Source organism: Panthera tigris, chromosome F2, assembly GCF_018350195.1.
Source record: "Panthera tigris isolate Pti1 chromosome F2, P.tigris_Pti1_mat1.1, whole genome shotgun sequence".
NCBI lineage: Eukaryota > Metazoa > Chordata > Mammalia > Carnivora > Felidae > Panthera > Panthera tigris.
This window is the reverse complement of record NC_056676.1, coordinates 79,791,239-79,808,649: the sequence shown is the minus strand read 5'-3', so window position 1 is coordinate 79,808,649 and position 17,411 is coordinate 79,791,239. Positions and strand designations below refer to the sequence as shown.

The 17,411-nt window shown below is 47.5% G+C and overlaps 1 protein-coding gene across 12 annotated transcripts in view; it reads left to right on the top strand.

Moving 5' to 3' along the window:
• Positions 1–17,411, top strand: part of PTK2 (protein tyrosine kinase 2) — a 257,568-nt gene that overhangs the window by 112,816 nt on the left and 127,341 nt on the right. For 11 of the 12 annotated variants that reach the window (XM_042973398.1, XM_042973394.1, XM_042973397.1 and 8 more), the window contains 2 exons: positions 11,288–11,367; positions 13,351–13,413. In XM_042973398.1, coding sequence (XP_042829332.1) covers positions 11,288–11,367; positions 13,351–13,413 — 143 coding nt within the window. Of the gene's footprint in view, positions 1–11,287; positions 11,368–13,350; positions 13,414–15,030; positions 15,378–16,144; positions 16,359–17,411 lie in introns of those variants that run through there. The other variant, XM_042973401.1, reaches the window with a different exon arrangement.

The following is a 17,411-nucleotide window of genomic DNA, read 5'->3' as shown; positions in this document are numbered from 1 at the left end:
TTTTACCCCTTAAAATATTAGGCAATAAATACCTGTGGCATAAATGAACCAACACAATTTTATGACCAAATACTTGTTAGTTTTAGTGATGAGCATGGGGGGAAAAAAGGTCTGAATAATATCCCAACATTTGCACACCATTTTGCAGGTAAATGCACTTGGTAATGTTTTGTTTTAATAAAAATATGTATTAAATGTCTGCTGTGGGTCAAGAACACAGATGAAATAAGTGAATTGCACATTAAATTCGATTGAAGGTGCAGTGGGTGAGGATCTCCTGTACACGGTACTTTGCGTTCAGTCCTCTACTGTTGGTGGTCACGGGCCACGTGGCCGTACACAGGAGGGTCTGCTAACCCAGTGGGTGGAGTCCAGGGGGTCTGGAAAGTGTCACTGAGTCCCCAGCTTTGTAGATGAGGAAGAGCTGTACTTTAGGAAACCTGGTGCATTTAAAGCCGAGCTCAGAAGTTCTGAGAAGTGGGTGAGGGAGATACAGCCCACATCATAAAAAGGGAAGGTTCTAGGTTTCCTCCTGCAGAATAAAGGGAGCTATTTAAAGAATTTAAGTAGTGAGTGGCTTGACGAGAATTTTCGTTGTTAAATAAGATCACACTGATGTGATGGCAGCGTCCGTCGTGCATTGGATGGGTCTTAAGGCTGCAGGCAAGTTAGGAGGCTCTTCGGCCATTTAGGCAAGAAATGGGGGAGAGAAAGGTCTAGCTGTGAGTGTAGGCAACTTTAGTGGATGGATTTGATAGGACCGGGAGGATGCTCCAAATGGAGCACGAAAGTAAAGAAGAAAGAGGTTGATTGTGTCCGTCCAGGTGCCTGGTGTCAGGAAAGAGGCAAGGTTCAGTTACATTCAGAAGTAAGGTGGTAGGACGGTAGGGTGATGTACTTCCCAATGTGAGAAAACTGGGTGTCCCGCCTTCTCAGATCTAGGCTGTGAGAACAGGAGGCTGAGGTCGCTGTTTCTCGGTATTGGGTCTGTTTTCCTGTCCGTGGGGTGGAAGTGCCATTGGAAATGGCCAGTGAAATGCCAGTGGAAATGTGGGGTACCAGACTTGACGGGAGCCTGGGAAGGTTTACCACGATACGGAGATGCACGGGAAGAGCGAGTTTGCGTTTGGCGAAGAGGAAAGAGCGAAGCCCTCTTTAGATTCCACCTGAGGTTGCTGGAGGCCCGTTTGTACTGCAAAAATGATTTCTAGATCACAAACCGCTCCTCGTCTGTGTTTCCACAGCTCACCCTTAGCAATCTGGTGAGCTTTGAGTCGAAGTGAAGGAGGTGACAGGAGAGCTTAGTTAGCTGATAGGTTTGCATCGTGTGTTTCTCTCTTGTAGATGATATTTATCACTGTTGGCATAATTTCCTTGAAAAAACCCACCCCCTGAGGAAATCTGTGACTACTTCAGGGACATGGATTTCTGGAATTCATCAAACAGGCCTCATTAGCTCACGGCCGCTACAGGCCGACCTCGCAGTTGGTGGCGTTCTTGTTCCTTCCACACTATTGCTAGGTGTCCCAGTTGTTCCCCGTAGGAGGCCTCGCTTGTATCTCTGATGACAAGCACTTCACATGCTGGTGTGGCCCCAGTTTTCTCTTACTCATAGGACGTGTCTCGCAGCGGCCTGCGTTGTTCGGTTGAACGGCCTTTATGAAAAAACCCAGGAGGTAGTGAGCGTGCACACGGTAGTGGCCCACTGTGCGTTTAACGGCTCCGTGAGTCTCCGCGTGCTTACCTGTCTCACCCGCTCAAATACCGATGAGGTGAGGTAGGATTGTCTGCCACACAAGTGCCCAGTCATGGTTTGAATGGCAGTCCACAGGCGGCGCCAGACCTCTGAGCACTTGGCATTTACCATTTACCTGTCCCGACGCGAGTGGGGCTGCACGTTCCGGGATGGCGCGTGTCTCTTGCCTTCCTGTGTGCTCTCCACATGAGCTCCCGGCCCCTTCACCCCCGCTCTGCTTCCTCCTGTTCCTACACTTTCTCTTCTTCAGCCTGCCCTCTTTTTAACCTTCTGCACTTAGTTATACAGTTTTAGACAGTCCCGAAAATATTCTAAAGCATCACTTAAAGTATCTCTCCCCTAATAATTACTTTCATTTCGCATATAATTTTGTAATATTCTCCCAAGTACCTGTATTTTAAAAGAAATACAAGTGTAGCTGTAATCCCACCCCTTCCCCGTGTCGATGGCTCATCCAAGCCGGTGTCTTCAGGCCTAAGTGACAGGAAACAGAGGGAGGTAAAGGCGGCACTCAGACTACAGGGGAGGAGGACAGAGGGGCGGAGGAGAATGCTGTTAGTTGTCACAGCTCCTGATCGGCAGGTACGGGAGGGGCCACGAGCATGGCCCTGTCCTTCCGGTTGGGATGTGGCACCGCTGGCAGCTTTATAAGTAAAAACAGTCGAATACTGGCAATTTGATATTCAAACCAATAATTCTCCTTCCAGGGGCTTATTCTAAAGAGGTGAGATTCACACACGTGTAGGTACAGGACGCTCCTTGGAGCGTGGCAGTAACAAGACGGAAAGTGGAACCGTGGCAGAGGTCTGTCGGGAAAAGCTTGGTTAATACACTCCTCCGGGTTTCCAATGTTCGCATCCACCCTGAGGAGGGAAGCACAGCTCTGCTCACGGAGGGGGAGGCTCGCCTGTCAAATGCTGGCGCGTAGCGCAGGCTGTGCGTAAAATACGTAAAACATGTAATGTTATCCACTTATGGGAAAAAATGGATGTATTTGTACTTCCATTTGTTTTGGAAATAGTATGATTTTTGCCCTGCTGCTTCAGTAAGTACTTGTCTATTCATTTGACTTCCTGTGGTCACTTCGAGTGCAGCATCTGTCCTGTTGCGCGTGTGGACATTCCGGGGCTGTTCCAGGTAATCCGCGTGTTCTCCTGCGCGGGCAGCACCCACCTTGGGAGCAGCCTTCGTTGCGCTGTTGCAAAATCAGTTAGGAATTCAGAACGTTCTCCTGCTTAATCGTGCACGCGCCTGCACACACACAGTGAATGCAATCTTGGCCCTTCAGCTATTTATAGCCAAGGTCTATTCAACTGAGAATGGAATTGAAATATTTTGTAAGAACTTGAGTGTGGAAATTGTCACTGAGTTCTGAGATAAATTATCTTATACAGGCCTCAGAGCCATATGACACCCATTCTGTAATTTCTAAAATCTTTAATACTTGATTCAAATAAATAAGATGTATACATATGTGCATACTTATATTTTCACTGAGTTCCAAGCTAAATGAGTCCATTTTAAGGACCCATTTAAGGGGTTCAGAATTTGATAACATTGATTCTTTTTTTTTTTAATTTTTAAAAATGTTTGTTTGTTTTTGAGAGAGAGAGAGAGGGAGGGAGCGAGGGAGGGGAAGAGAGAGGGAGACAGAGAATTGAAAGCAGGCTCCAGGCCCCGAGATGTCAGCACAGAGCCTGTCACAGGGCTTGAACTCATGAACTGTGAGATCATGACTTGATCACTGAATTTGGATGCTCAACCAACTGAGCCATCCAGGCGCCCTGATTCTTTCTTTTTTTTTAAATGTTTATTTATTTTGAGAGAGAGTGCGAGCAGAGAGAAGGGGAGAGAGAATCCCCAGCAGGCTGCACGCTCAGTGCAGAGCCCAACGTGGGACTCGATCTCACAAACCGCAAGATCATGACCTGAGTTGAAATCAAGTGTAAGATGCTCAACCGACTGAGCCCCCCCCAGGTGCCCCGATTCTTTTTAATTGTTTAGCTCGGTAACATCTGATACATGTATCCTTTGTAAGTTATGATGCTTAGTAAAAAAAATGAGTACCTGTGATCCTACTCCCCAAGAGAAAAGAGCACAGCTGATGTTTCCCGGTCTGTGTCCCTGTCACATCCCCCCACCCCTGCTCCTCTACTCCATGCAGGTAACTGTGGTCCTGGGTGTCCATTGTCCTTTGGCTTGCTTTTCTTTGCTGGTTGTGACACTGTACAGTGTGTGTGTGTGTGTGTGTGTGTGTGTGTGTGTGTGTGTGTGTGTGGTTCCGGCCTAGGGTGTAACAGCTGACCTGACATCTCCCTGCCCTCTCTGCATCCCAGCATCGGCCGGACCAGGACTTTGGTGTGGTTTTGTTTGTTTGTCACCCAGCCATAGAAGCCTTCCAGAAGATGTTTAAAAAATGTTTTATTCAGCATTTTTAGTTGTTTTCAGTGAGCAGACTGTTGGAAACATTCGGTCCACTGTCTTGGTAGAAATATATATGATCATAAGGCGATTTAAAAATGTATTCCATTTGGTTCATTTCTCAAATAATTCTGAATTGTGGTTGGAGGGTTCATTTGATACTAGTTGTCTAGTCGTTCAGACTCTGTTTTGACTTGTTTCATCACCCGGCACAGGCTGAGATTTTGTCAAGATTCCGGTTTTGCTTGAGGAGAATGCCTCTTGGATTGTTGAGCACCGAGTGTGATGAAAACCCATGAATTCAAGGTTGTTAACAGTGTCGTTCAGACCTCCTGTGTGGCTCATAGTCTTTTTCTTGCTTGAACAGACGTGTTGCTGGGTACAGGGCAGGGCAGGAAGTGCTCTCTCACAGAGCTTTGATGTTTATTACTGCTGTTGAGAGGTTGACTCTCATCCTGTCTTTCTTTGAATGTGATCTGTCCTTTCTCTCTGGGCAGCTTTGAGACCTTTTCTCTGTCTTCTGTGTTTCGCAGTTTTATTACGGACTAGGTGTGGATTTCCAGTCATTTTTTTCCTGCTTGATCTGTGATGTGCACCCTCTACCTGTGGGCTCGTGTCTTTTTATCAGTTCTTGAAATGCCTTTTGATAACCACTCAGACCTTGCCTTTTCTCCCTTCTTTGTTACTCCGCCTGCGTTCTCCCTGCGGGACTATGTTAGAACCTCTCAGGCTACACTCCCTGTGCAGCCACTTCCTTCTCCCGTTTCGGCTCTTTGCCCCCCGGGAATCTGTGATTCGGATCAATCTGTCAGAACACCAGCTCTTCTCCCCCGCAAACACTGGGATGTGTAATGCATTTGCTGAGTTTTTATTAAAGTTTTGTGTTCCTTCCCCCGTAAGAAAATCTGCCAGGCCATCCACTATGGCCCTTACTATTTTCTGATTTTTCTGCCTTTTATTTCTTTTTTATTTCACGTAGAGTTAATGTCTCTTCTGAATCTGAACTTCTTGGGCTTTGCATCTGTTCTGTCGGTGGTGGCTGACACTGACTCTTACTCAGTGATACGTTTCCTTGTGTGTTTCTTATGAGCTATTATTTTGCTGAATTTCCCATGTGGGAATCTGTAGGATCTAGCTTGGGGATTAGTGAACACTTCTGAGTGTTACCTGTTGTTATTTCTATTGTAGAAGAATAAGTATTTTTATTATTTTGGCCCTTTTATCAAGGTAGATACAAAAGTATTATGTTCAGTTCCTCTCTACCACCATTTCAATTCCATGAAAGAGAGAACACTTATAATAATCTATTTTAATTTAATTTAACTCCTTATTTTGAAATTCCATCTATGCCCAACTGTTCTCTATACCCCTTATTTTGCATGGTGTCATGAAGGAAGCATGTCGGTGCACTGTGCTGAGTGTTGGGTTACTAGTCGGGGATTATTTTGCAGATGCCGTTTTGTTTAAAGATGTCCTAAACGTGACTACCACCCTGAGATACTACAAGTGATTCACTTAAGTGTTTTTGACCTATTTTAGAATAGTTTGAAAGCTATTAATCAGCACACTCTAGAAATAAACTAGAATCTTGTTATAACCCTATTCACTGTAGAGCAGAAGTTTATGAAAGTAAGTTTTGATGCGAAAGCTAACGTCTCATTATAAACCAAGGGAAGTGTGTCTTACCCTGATACAAATTTGTCCTTTGCCATATAACCTTTTATTCTTTATCACTCTGAAATTTCATTTGTTAAAGGTGTATTTGATTGGCACCGTTTTGCAGATAGTAGTGGCTATTAGTTGAAAGAACCATGTCCATGTTTAGTCAAGAAATTGTCATATTGACTAAATCTGTATTGATGCAGAACTTGTATAGAAATCGTTTGGCACTGGTGAAATTTTTGGCACTGGTGAGATTTTCAGTGCTTAAGATGCATCGGTCAGACATGGGGCTGTCATTTTTTTCTCTTAAAGATAGCTTAAGATTAAAACGAGTACAGGGGTGCCTGGGTGGTTCAGCCGGTTGAGCATCTGGCTTCACCTCAGGTCATGATCTCATGGCTCATGAGTTCGAGCCCCGCATCGGTCTCTGTGCCGACAGCTCAGAGCCTGGAGCCTGCTTCGGATTCTGTGTCTCCCTCTCTCTCTGCCCCTAACCCACTCGCATTCTGTCTCTGTCTCTCTCAAAAATAAACAAACATTAAAAAAAAAACGAGTACAGTTGACCCTTGAACAAGGCAGAGGTGAGGGGCGCTGACCCCCTGCACAGTCGTAAATGCATGTACAACTTCTGACTCCCCCATAACTTAACTATTAGTAGCCTAGTGTTGATCAGAATGAAGCTTTACAGATAATAGGAACAGTTAACGTGTATTTTGTACGTTCTATTTGTATTATATACGATGTTCTTACAGAAAAGTAAGCTAAGTTAGAGACAAAAAGTGATATTCAGAAAATAAGAGAAAATATATTTACAGTACTTAATGTATTTACCCAAAAATCCACATGTAGGTGGATCTGGGTGGTTCAAACACGTGTTCCTGTGTCAACTGTATATCCATCCATTTTGTCCTAAAAACACTGTGACATAATGGTGACTTCTGTGGCAAAAGGAGCACCAGCAGGAACCTGAGAGAAGATCCAAAGGGCAGGGCTGTAACTGAACTCCGTGGCACAGAGTCTGGACTTGGCTGTGGAGACACGTGAGGCTCAGCCTGCCTGTTCCTTGTACTCCCATTTTGTTTTTACTACTTTTTATTCAGATAATTGTGTTATCACAAACTGATTTCTCTATCTGTATTTTCTTGGCTGTAAAGCTTTCTGTAAGTTAAACATCTGGAGATAGCAGCTCCAAGAGGGAGATTCTAGTTTAATACCTGACATTTTCAACTCGAGAATGATCAGCTGTCCTTTTCCAGAAAGAAGGCAAAATAAATGTAAGTCTAACGTGACTTATTGGACGGTATATTTTCTGTACTTATTTAATAGATTTAGTAATGTACATTCCTCCCTTTGTCCACTCCCATATGTTTTTATTGATTCAAGAAGCACTCATGTTATTGAGGGCGTAGGTAAACCTGCATATTTATACTGGTCAGCCCACATTCTTGATCACCCTTCTGTATGAAAGACTTTAGAAGTGCGAGGGCACTGGAAATTTGCCTTCAGTCCACCGTGGGGCCTTTGACAGACCCCACATTGGTAGGAAGACCCTGGTCGTGGAGTCCCCAAAACGACCCTCAAGCTCAGTCACTCGCTAGGACGATGTACAGAACTTGGGTTGTTTGAAAAAACTCACGGCTATAAATATGGTTCTTGCCACAGAAGGAAGTCCAAATGCACCCTATCTCTTGAAGCAGGAAATTGACATTGTCATGTACACAGATTAATTTAAAAAGCCAAACACCAGTTTTCAGGGGTCTTTTCTTTGAAGACTCTTGCGGATGTGCTGGACTTGAGATCAGCACGACGACAGTGGTCAGGAGAAGCAGGCGGTATGTGGGAAGCCGCTACATAGGCCCCTGCAGGCAACAGGCTGACGGGGTGGGGCTGTGTTCCCCACCTGCCCCTGGTCTCCTTCCCCGTGACAGAGCTCAGAGACGGTGTGTGCACACGCTGAAGCCTGACTTACAGGGGTTGGCAGGTCTGGTGTGTGAGTCCTCACTCTTAGAACACTTGCTGTGTGACCTTGGGTAAATTAAGTTTTCTGACCTTTATGTGTAAAGTGGGACTATTGACCTTGAAGAGTTACCATAAAGATTGTAAGTGACATGTGATGGGTGCCTGGGTGGCTGTCGGTTAAGCATCTGACTCTTGGTTTCAGCTCAGGTCACAATCCTACGGTTCCTGGGTTCGAGCCCTGTGTTGGGCTCTGCGCTGACAGTGCGGAGCCTGCTTGGGATTATCTCTCTCCCTCTTTCTCCCTCTTTCTCTGCCCCTCCCTTGAGTGCACGCGTGCTCTCTCTGTCTCTCTCAAAATAAATAAACATTAAAAAAAAACACAAGAAGAAACGTGTGGAGCACCTGGCTCGGTACCTGGGCCCTGGTAAGTGTCCCTCGAATCATAGGGAGCTCTGCTGTTACCACCTTTCTTGTTAGGCTCGTGCCGAGACTTCGCACGGGGCGATGGTGGTGCCCCACTCACGATGATGCTACCACAAGGGTGTCGTAAGGCATCACACAGAAGTCGGCCTGCCAGCGTGCGCCGTGCATTTACTGGAAGCAAGTTTGTACTCATACACACACCTACGTGCTCAGTAAAGGACATCCGTATCACAAACGAAAGCCATGAATTCCACTGGGAGTTAGTAGGAGGTGAAAGGTAGTTAGGAAATGTCTTAGAAATGAACACTGAGTGTATATAACCCAGAGTCCAGAAGTAAAATCAGGATGCGAGCATGCTCGGTGGTTCCAGAGGACACCATGTCTGGAGGGACCCTCAGGGAACGTTAGTGGGCTCTCTGTCAGTGCTCCTACAGAGGGAGGCGGCCACAGGGCTTGTGGTAAGGCTGCGGGGAGCTGAGGGTCTGTTGCGATGGCCTGTTCACGCGGGTCACTCTGCAGGACACATCAGTCACCCCAGGCCAGGGGCACACAGCTCCGAGAGCCAAGGGCAGTAGACTGTGTCTCGAGGAAAACAGCTCTCAGAGCTTTTAAGTCACGTTCAGAGAGGGATCTTCTACAGAGATTGTTCAATTAGGATTTTCCCTTTTTGCGTTTCTGCAACTAACGTGAATTTGGTTTTGATGAATGAAATAAAGCACGTGTTGTATTTTTCCACCTGTGAAAACTGTTTAGAAATTGTTAAGCTTTAAGATAAGTTTGTTATGACGACTTTTACTCCTCATGTTACCGATGCTCTGCTGTGGTTTCTTTGAAGTCCACACCAGACCATAAACCGAGATCAACAGTTTCAGTCAGAACAACCGTGCTATTTCTCTCACTCCTGTAAACACATGTCTGGATTTATCTCTTGTGCCTTTATTTCTTGTTCAATGATAAACCTACTTCTGACGCAAAAAGTTAGTTTTTAAATTTGGGTTTTGTTTTTTTTTTTTTTTTTTATGTAGGAGAAAGGACCAATTGAAGTAGAAACAAAGTGATTGTAGAATTAAAACTTTTTACTTCATTTCGTGGACTGAGTAGATCAGTCCCACTGACTCAGTCTTCAGCGCCCACCACTGCCAACTATAGAAGTTACTGTCGCTTCCTTACATGGAAAATAGTATTTACACACGGAGGTACCCAAACCCCACCTTGAGCCCTTTATTAATTGATTCATTTGCCCGCTCACTCGTCAGGAGATATTATTGACCAGCTCGCTCTAGGTGCTAGTGCAGAACATGAGGCAGAGGTTTTGAGAGGAAACGGTGTTCAGATCAGAAGTGCCAGATGGCTGGCCACTGCTGGGCGAGTGGCCGTCGCTCCTCCCCTGCGAGAGAGGAGTGAGTAGGTGAGCACCGTTCACACCGGGTTCTAGAGTCTCAGTACGCTGACGAGGATGTTCCCGTCCGAAGACTCTTCTCTTCCCTGTAAGAAAGACTGTGGCGAATCGGCTGGAGGAAGTGGGAATCCGTGTGTCAACGCACTTCCTAGGCAGACGCTGCCGAGCTCCCGGGCAGTCTCCGCTCCCCGTGCGAGGTTCGCCGTCCTGGACTGAGGCCGAGCGTACGCTGTCGTGTGGTTTCTCCTGTTGGTCAGCAGTAGGCACGGACAAGGACGCGGTGGTTGGTTCCTACGTGTCGGTTTTGCCAGGCAGGCAGAATAAAGGGTTGATGACAGACCGAGAAGTTGAGGTTCTTTGTGAGGGAAAGTCGTGATGACAAAATCTCTAATGCAGAGGAGACAGAGTGACGAACCGGGGCGTAGAAATCCTTTGAGCGGGTGAACCGACAGGCTAGGAGGTAATAGTTGAAGAGCAGGATCTTTGGAATCTGTTTCAAGGGCCAAGGTCAACACACTTTTTCTGTAGAGGGCCCAAGTGTAAATATTTTAGCGTTGAGCCAAGAGGCAAAACCAAGGCTTTTGGAAATACTTCTCTAATAAGACACGAGATGGATTTCCACAGAAGTCTGCCTGGGCCAAGTTCATAATAATCGAGTGCAGTTTTTTGTAATACAGGCCTGCTAATGAGAATAATGCAGTTCCTTTTAGGGGCGTGGTAACACCTCACTAACCGAGGCTCAGAATAGTGCTCCCCATCACCGAGTCGGTTGCAGGTGTCGATCTCTTAATGCTAATCTATGAGGAGATTTTACATATTTTGTCTTGGGAGGTGTCTTCACACTGACAGGTGCTCTCAGAGCTGCCGTCAGTCCCTCAGTTACTTTAGTTGAGCGTAATCATTACGCAGAAGATGCCTGTGGAATTGTTTTTAGATTCTGCTCCTTGTCGTAGATTTTCCACACGTTAAGACTTTGTGGATTAGTCACTTACACATGGTAGCGAGGTGGAGGCCTGTCAGTCGCGGGGCTAAATGGATTTTGAAACATGTGCATTTTCTGGGGCACCTGGGTGGCTCAGTCGGTTGAGCGTCCGACTTCGGCTCAGGTCATGATCTCACGGCTTGTGGGTTCGAGCCCCGTGTCGGGCTCTGTGCTGACAGCTTGGAGCCTGGAGCCTCTTCAGATTCTGTGTCTCCCTCCCTCTCTGCCCCTCCCCTGCTCAGGCTCTGTCAAAAATAAACAAACGTTAAAAAAAAAAAAAAAAAAGAAATATGTGAATTTTTTGTCCTTGCCATTTGGGTCCAAAGAATGCTGCTGGGACCGTAGTTTGAGTTCAGGAAATACATCCACTGCAAGTTTGCGGGGAAATGGAGATCCCTTCTGGTTTTCGTTCAAATGATGTGAGTTGCTTCTTAAGTTGAAGTGCTCGTGGAGTATATGGGTTCTTAGTAAGAGCCCGTTTTATTTCTTTAACCACTTTTTGGCATTACTCATTTTCATATCCAGCCTCTACCGTGATTATTGACACAGTGGGTGTAAAGGACCTAAAAGGCACTCTAAAAGACAGATCACGGATCTACAAGATCTAAAAGACAGTCACGGAGCGAGTACCTCTGCGGCGTGCTCTTTAAAACGGCCTTGTTTCCCCGATCCCTTCCCACTGCAGGTGAAAAGTGACTACATGTCGGAGATAGCTGACCGGGTGGACCAGGACATCGCTTTGAAGCTGGGCTGCCTAGAAATACGGTAAGGTGGCAACTGTGCATGGAGGGCTTTGCTCATCATCTTCGTTAGTTTTGGAAATTATCCAGCTATCTCCATTTTTCTCATAAAGATTATTAATCAAATACTGACTAAAATCTGAGATTTTGAATTAGGTTGTCTGCTTATTTCAGGAATCTTCGGGTCTTTTAAAGAGATGTTTCATTGTAATTAGAATGGCGTGATTCGTACCATTGCACACGGGTGAGCAGGTGTGAGAGCGCACCGCAGTGATTTCCTGTGGTGACAGGTGTGCGATGTCCCAGTTGCCAGCCGCTAGCCAGTGGGTGCTGAGTGGTGCCGTGTGCGAGTGCACATCACGTAAATTGAGACATAAAGAGCCACATATGGCCAGTGGCCACCGTGTTGCAGGTTTAAGGGAAGCGGAAATCTGAGAATATGTTTCTTATTTCTGAGAACGTGTGTCACCATTTGTCATACGTTATCTCCTATGCTACCATTTTAAGATTTGAAAAAAAGAATATTTTACGGTTTTCAGGTATGCTTTCAATTAAAATTTCCTCTGGGCTGCTAGTTTAAGATGAGTTGGTTAAACTAGCCACAATTTAATCACATGTCCCCAAAACAGTGATAATTCCCCCTCCCATCACCATTTTTTATATTGCGTAAGGCTGTTAGATAACATTTTCTACGAGGACCCCAAGATGGTTAAGCGTGGCTCTCAACTCCTCCTGAAAATGTGTCTTCGACTGTAACCGTATATCCGAGTGACAGAGGCCGTCCGTCACTAGTGTCCACGCTCCTGCTCCACTCCCGGCCCTTCCCGGTGTTACTTAGAGGTGTCCTTGGGCACGCTTTTCTTACTACACGGTCGTGCCGTGTGTTGTCTGCAGCAGGGCTCAGGAGGCGTCAGCTTGCACGTGAGCGGTCCAGGTACTGCTCCGGCTTCTACACAGCTCTCTCCCTCCCTCCCACTCTGGCCTCCCACTCTGGCCTCCCACGGCACGTTCATCCGTCTCCTCTGCGTCCTGCTCGGTACCAGTGGCTTTATTATGAAATACGATGCTGAAGAAAAAGCTTGACAAATTAGCCACTCCACTAACCACCCTTCCTTCAACCCCCCCTCCCCACCCCCCGCCATGGACAGAAAGCAAGAGAACAAATTATGTGACCCAGTTGGGGCCCTTTTTAATTTTTCGTCTCAATCTAGTACTTTCCATCTTAAATAGGCCAAAGAGAAGCCAATTTAAAAAACAAAGCCAGTATTTCTATTATTACAGACAGGTTTGAAACAGAGTCTTGTTCTATGAAATTACTTGAGGGGATGTGCAGTGTCCATGTCTCCCAAAGCGTCTCCCACAGCAGCTCCAGCCGGGGCTTATGCTTTTGTGTCGAGGGAACCCCCCCGCCCCCCAACTCAGGGCAGGTTTTGTAGAGACAGGACTTGGTTCCAGCAAGACCCGAAACTGCTTGAACGTGCAGTTTGGGGTAAGAAGATAGAATTCAGACTGTGAACATTCAGAGTGGTGGACGGCACTTACCCAAGAGGAGCCCGGCCCCTCTGTCCCGCCAGAGTATCTGTCCCGTTACTGCCCGTGCGGTTGGCCTTCGTGGCCCACGTGCGTCTGCAGCAGCGGGCGTGACGCTCGCCTGGCCGCAGCAGGAGTCCACTGTCCCTTAGCTGTCTTGCTCGTAGGTGCAGTCTCTGGAGAAGGGACGAGGACAGCAGGCAGCGGACCTGGACTCTCGTGTCTCCTCTTTACCAAGAGTCCAACCTGCTTCATGTCAGAAGAGAAAGTCAGATTGTCCAATAGGGACGAAGTCTGTGTTAACTGACCTCGGCCTCACTGGGGCACGGGAATGATGCTGGAGGTCAGATCCGGTCTCTATCACATAGTTTATCCGGGCGTTTGCGGCTGAGCCACAAAGTGGTTACTGTTTAGCAACATGGAGATTCCTCGTAGTAATTCCTCATTTGTGTGTAAATGTGTGTCTTCCCCATTTTAGGCGCTCGTATTGGGAGATGCGAGGCAACGCGCTAGAGAAGAAGTCCAACTATGAGGTGTTAGAGTGAGTACCCCGTGCCGCGAGCACCTTCAGACCCCGGGCTTGCTGTTTACTTCAAGTTCACTTCAGAACCTGAAATACTACTGCTTCTAAAACCATTAGATCTGGAAGAAGGAAAGTTTTTCTAAGGAAAGCATTCTTCATAACAGCAATTGTGTGAACTGACAGTTTAATTTTTTGACAGATGTCGTCAGGCCATTGTATCTCTGTAGATTGAATCACACTGGGGTGAAGTTTCACTTGTAGTTCGCTTCGAATTCAGAATTACCGATTCAGCCTTTATTTATGTTCTCCAGATACATTTACAAAGGGATTTTTCCAAAACAGTGAGATGTGTGAGTTCCTTTTTGCTCATGTATCAGAATATTTAGAATAACTGGAAAATTTTCTGATAATGGAGTTAACTTATGTCTTAGACTGTTGTATTAGTTTGTATTAAATGCATGTGAGCCATGCTGGAGCCTGTGTCTGGGGAGGCTGGAATTCTGTTCTTCATCTTTTTGATAATTAGTGCGGCAAAAGAGAGTTGATGTTTATTATGTCCCGGTAAAGGCCGCTGTTAGCTTGATTAGCAGTGGTGCCACGTGTGGCCAACACTAACTTTTTCTGGCTCTGTTATTACTGAACTAACTCCTTGTGGTATTTGGGAGACGTGGCAAAATAAAGTAAAAGGTTGTCCGTCACTACCCTGCTGTGATAGCAACTTGAACTGACTCCGCATGTTGCTTGGACTCTCTTGGAGCCCGACCCCTGCCACACAGGGGAGGACCCCTGCCATTTTGACAGCAAGATTTTGCAGGGGAGGTGGTCATTTACATATAAAAGTAGAAAATAAACATTTTTGGGACTTAGTTACAGAGCAGGTACAACCATTTGAGGTAATAACTGGTTGTAGTAGATGCGATGGTTATTTTTTATAATTAACATGAGCCTCCTTTCTGCCAGGCTGTGAGGGCTGAATGAGTACCACCTGGGCCGTCTGTCCTGTTTGAGGCTCTGAGAGCCAGTTCACGGCCTGATTTCTGAATGCGGTGTGTCCGCCTGGGGTCCGTGACCGTGTGCAGCACAGAGGACACTTCCCAAGTGCTCTGCCTGTGTTTATCTGAACACCATCTATACATATGTTGTGCCCCTTAACCGACAGGGTAGGGTGAACAGCAGTTGGTTGGAGATGAGTGAAAGAGTTGAGATCAGCTAGGATGTCTTAGCAGGCAGAATTATTTTAGGTAGAATTTTTCCTGACGTTTAGTAGACGGCGTAGAAGCCGTGATGCCATTAATAACCTAAAAAGAGAGCAACTAACATTCACTATGGTTTCGATTTTTGTTTACAATTGCCACATTCTTCAGCCTTCCAGACTCTTGGTGCTTAAAATACAGGTGACCAGAATCGGAGGAATCACTGAGGATCTTGTCTTAGACGATACTGGGCTTGTCCTCAATTCGAGTGGAGGTTCAGGAAAAGCAGGAATAGTTTTACCTATTTGGTTATTTGATTATTTGGTTGGTTGTTCCTTTGTCCGTTTAGCTTTTACTCGTTAGTTCACTTAACAGACGTCACCAGGCACCTGCCGAGCCATTGGCCGCCGAGTGCTGGAGACTCAGAGATGAATCATGCAAACTGTCTGCCCTCAGGAGGCTCGCGGCTAGAGGCTGGGCTCCGACAAGTAAGCAGGATCGTGGAGTAGTGTGCTAGAAGCCGAACTAGCAGTACTTGGAGGACGCGTGGGGGGCCTGGTACTTGATGTCTGACGTGGTGTCACAGCAGGTGTGGTCACCCCGTCTCGGAGAAGGAATGTGGGCAGGTGCGATGAGCCTTTGTGAAGGCGCACAAACAGGAACAATCAGACAGCAGCTAGAAAACCCTCAGTTCACTGTGAGGGGGCGGGTCCTTCTTCACAAGGGCTTGGTCCTTGACATCGGCGGCCGGCTGCTGAGCCCTCTTAGGCGGGACAGTGGTTCGAGGAGGTTTGTGATTCAGAGCTCTGTATTTGCGGGATTGGAATTTTATTAATGAAAATTAAAAATAGAAGCAAAGAACCAAGACACCTCGCATCCCCCCTGTCCACTTGAGAAGGAGCGAGGCTGTGTCGTGGGCGTAGCGGCCCCAGCAGTCAGGAGGGCGGTGGCCAGAGCTGGAGTCTGTGTGCCTGGCTGGCTGGTCGACTTGGGTAAGGAGCCTAAGGAGGGATCCCAGGGCTCTCCTGGTTTCTGTCCTGGGCCACCAGGGATACTGGTCACAGGAAGAGGTTCTGTTTGTGGAGGACCTAGTTCTGAGGGAACCTGCATGCTTTTTAATGTTTTTAATGTTTATTTATTTTTGAGATAAAGAGACAGAGCGTGAGCAGGGGAGGGGCAGAGAGAGGGAGACACAGAATCCGAAGCAGGCTCTGAGCTTTTCAGACACAGTGTCCGACGCGGGGCTCAAACTCACGAACCGCGAGATCGTGACCTGAGCCGAAGTTGGATGCTTAACCAGCTGAGCCACCCAGGCGCTCCAGGAAACATGCAGGTTTTTTAAATGAAAAGGAAAGAGAAATGTGGGCTTAGGGCTAGAGGGGTGAAAAGCCAGCGGGTAGGTAGATATGACGATCTGAAGAGGTCTGGCCCATGGTGGATAGTGCCATGAAGTCTGAGAAGGTCCCGGATTATAAATCACCTGGCCGTTAGTGACAGGGTACAGAAGCCACCTGTGCACGTCCTTGGGGTCACCACGGAAGCCCGTCTTGTTGCAGTGACTGGGAACAGATGGTGTGAGCCGTATCCGCCCTGTGTCTGCGAGGCCACAGCAGGAACTGTGATGTCACAGGATGAAGGGAGCCAGGCATACTGTAAAAGGGACACGGAGCACAGGACATCAGGGGCCCAAGTGAAACCTCCACGGACTGGGCATTGACGCATCTGTAGCAGCGAGGACAGATAGTTGGAAGAAGGAAAATGAAGAAGCAGGTATCCGTCAAGGCGGGCTGGTGGCTGCTCTTATTTGCAGACAGGAGTTTTCAGTTCAAGGTCTGTTTGAAATGGAAGTCAAAGATCGCACTAGAGTTGGAAAAAGTTGGCTTATTTGTAAAGATGACAGAAATTGAGGTGACAGGAGCAGAGGGCCCGGGTGGGGCCCCGATGGGTGGGCCCGGGAAGTGGGGACTGTGGGGCACTTACTGTCCAGGCAGGGGCCTGTGCTCCTGTTACGGGAGAAATGGGCACAGCACGGTTTCGGGATCACGCGCCTTGTTAGAGCGTGTGGGGGAAAAGCGGAGTCAGCCGTTACGACGAGGGGAATGTTGCGTGCTCTTACGCAGGTCTGCTGTTTACGTAGAGCAGACACGCTAGGTAAGGAAGAGCGGGGCGGATGTGGGGGCTGGAGTTCGGGGTGTGACCGTGCTGCTCCCTGCGTTGCTGTGGTCAGCCTCCCTCTGGTGGGCCCGCGAAGTCGTGTCACTTGTGTGGCCGCCCTCTCTCTGGGCGACGGGCCGGCCGAGACGCTCCTGCGGCCGAGTATCTGGGCCCAGGTCCCGCTTGCACACGGACTGTCCTCACTGTGTGCTCCGGGGTCCTCGTGCGGACTTGTGCCGGCCCCGACTTCATGTATGCCCGTCCTTCCCGCTCCGGGATCACGGTCCGGCCGGAGCTCGCCAGGCGGCATGAACACCATACTGTGTACGGTCACTGCAGAGTTTTAGTAAGAAGAAAGCACATAAAGGAATTTCAGGGTGCATCTGTTAACTTAGCTTTGAGCCTTTGGAAGTAAATAGTTTTTACGTGTGTACAGAGATAGTAATACATTCCAGCCGGAGAACATCGGAACCACCCCGTCACCTAACGTAAAAGTGTGAGGATCCCAGCAGTTAGTGTCAGCCACCTTCGCGGTCTCAGTCTTCACGAATATTCTTAGCGCATGCAGCACGTGGTTTAACAGACGAGCAGCCTGGAGACACGTTTTCAGTGACTGCACATCAGCGCCTCCGTCCACCAGACGGGTGAGGCGCACGAGGCGATGTTCGT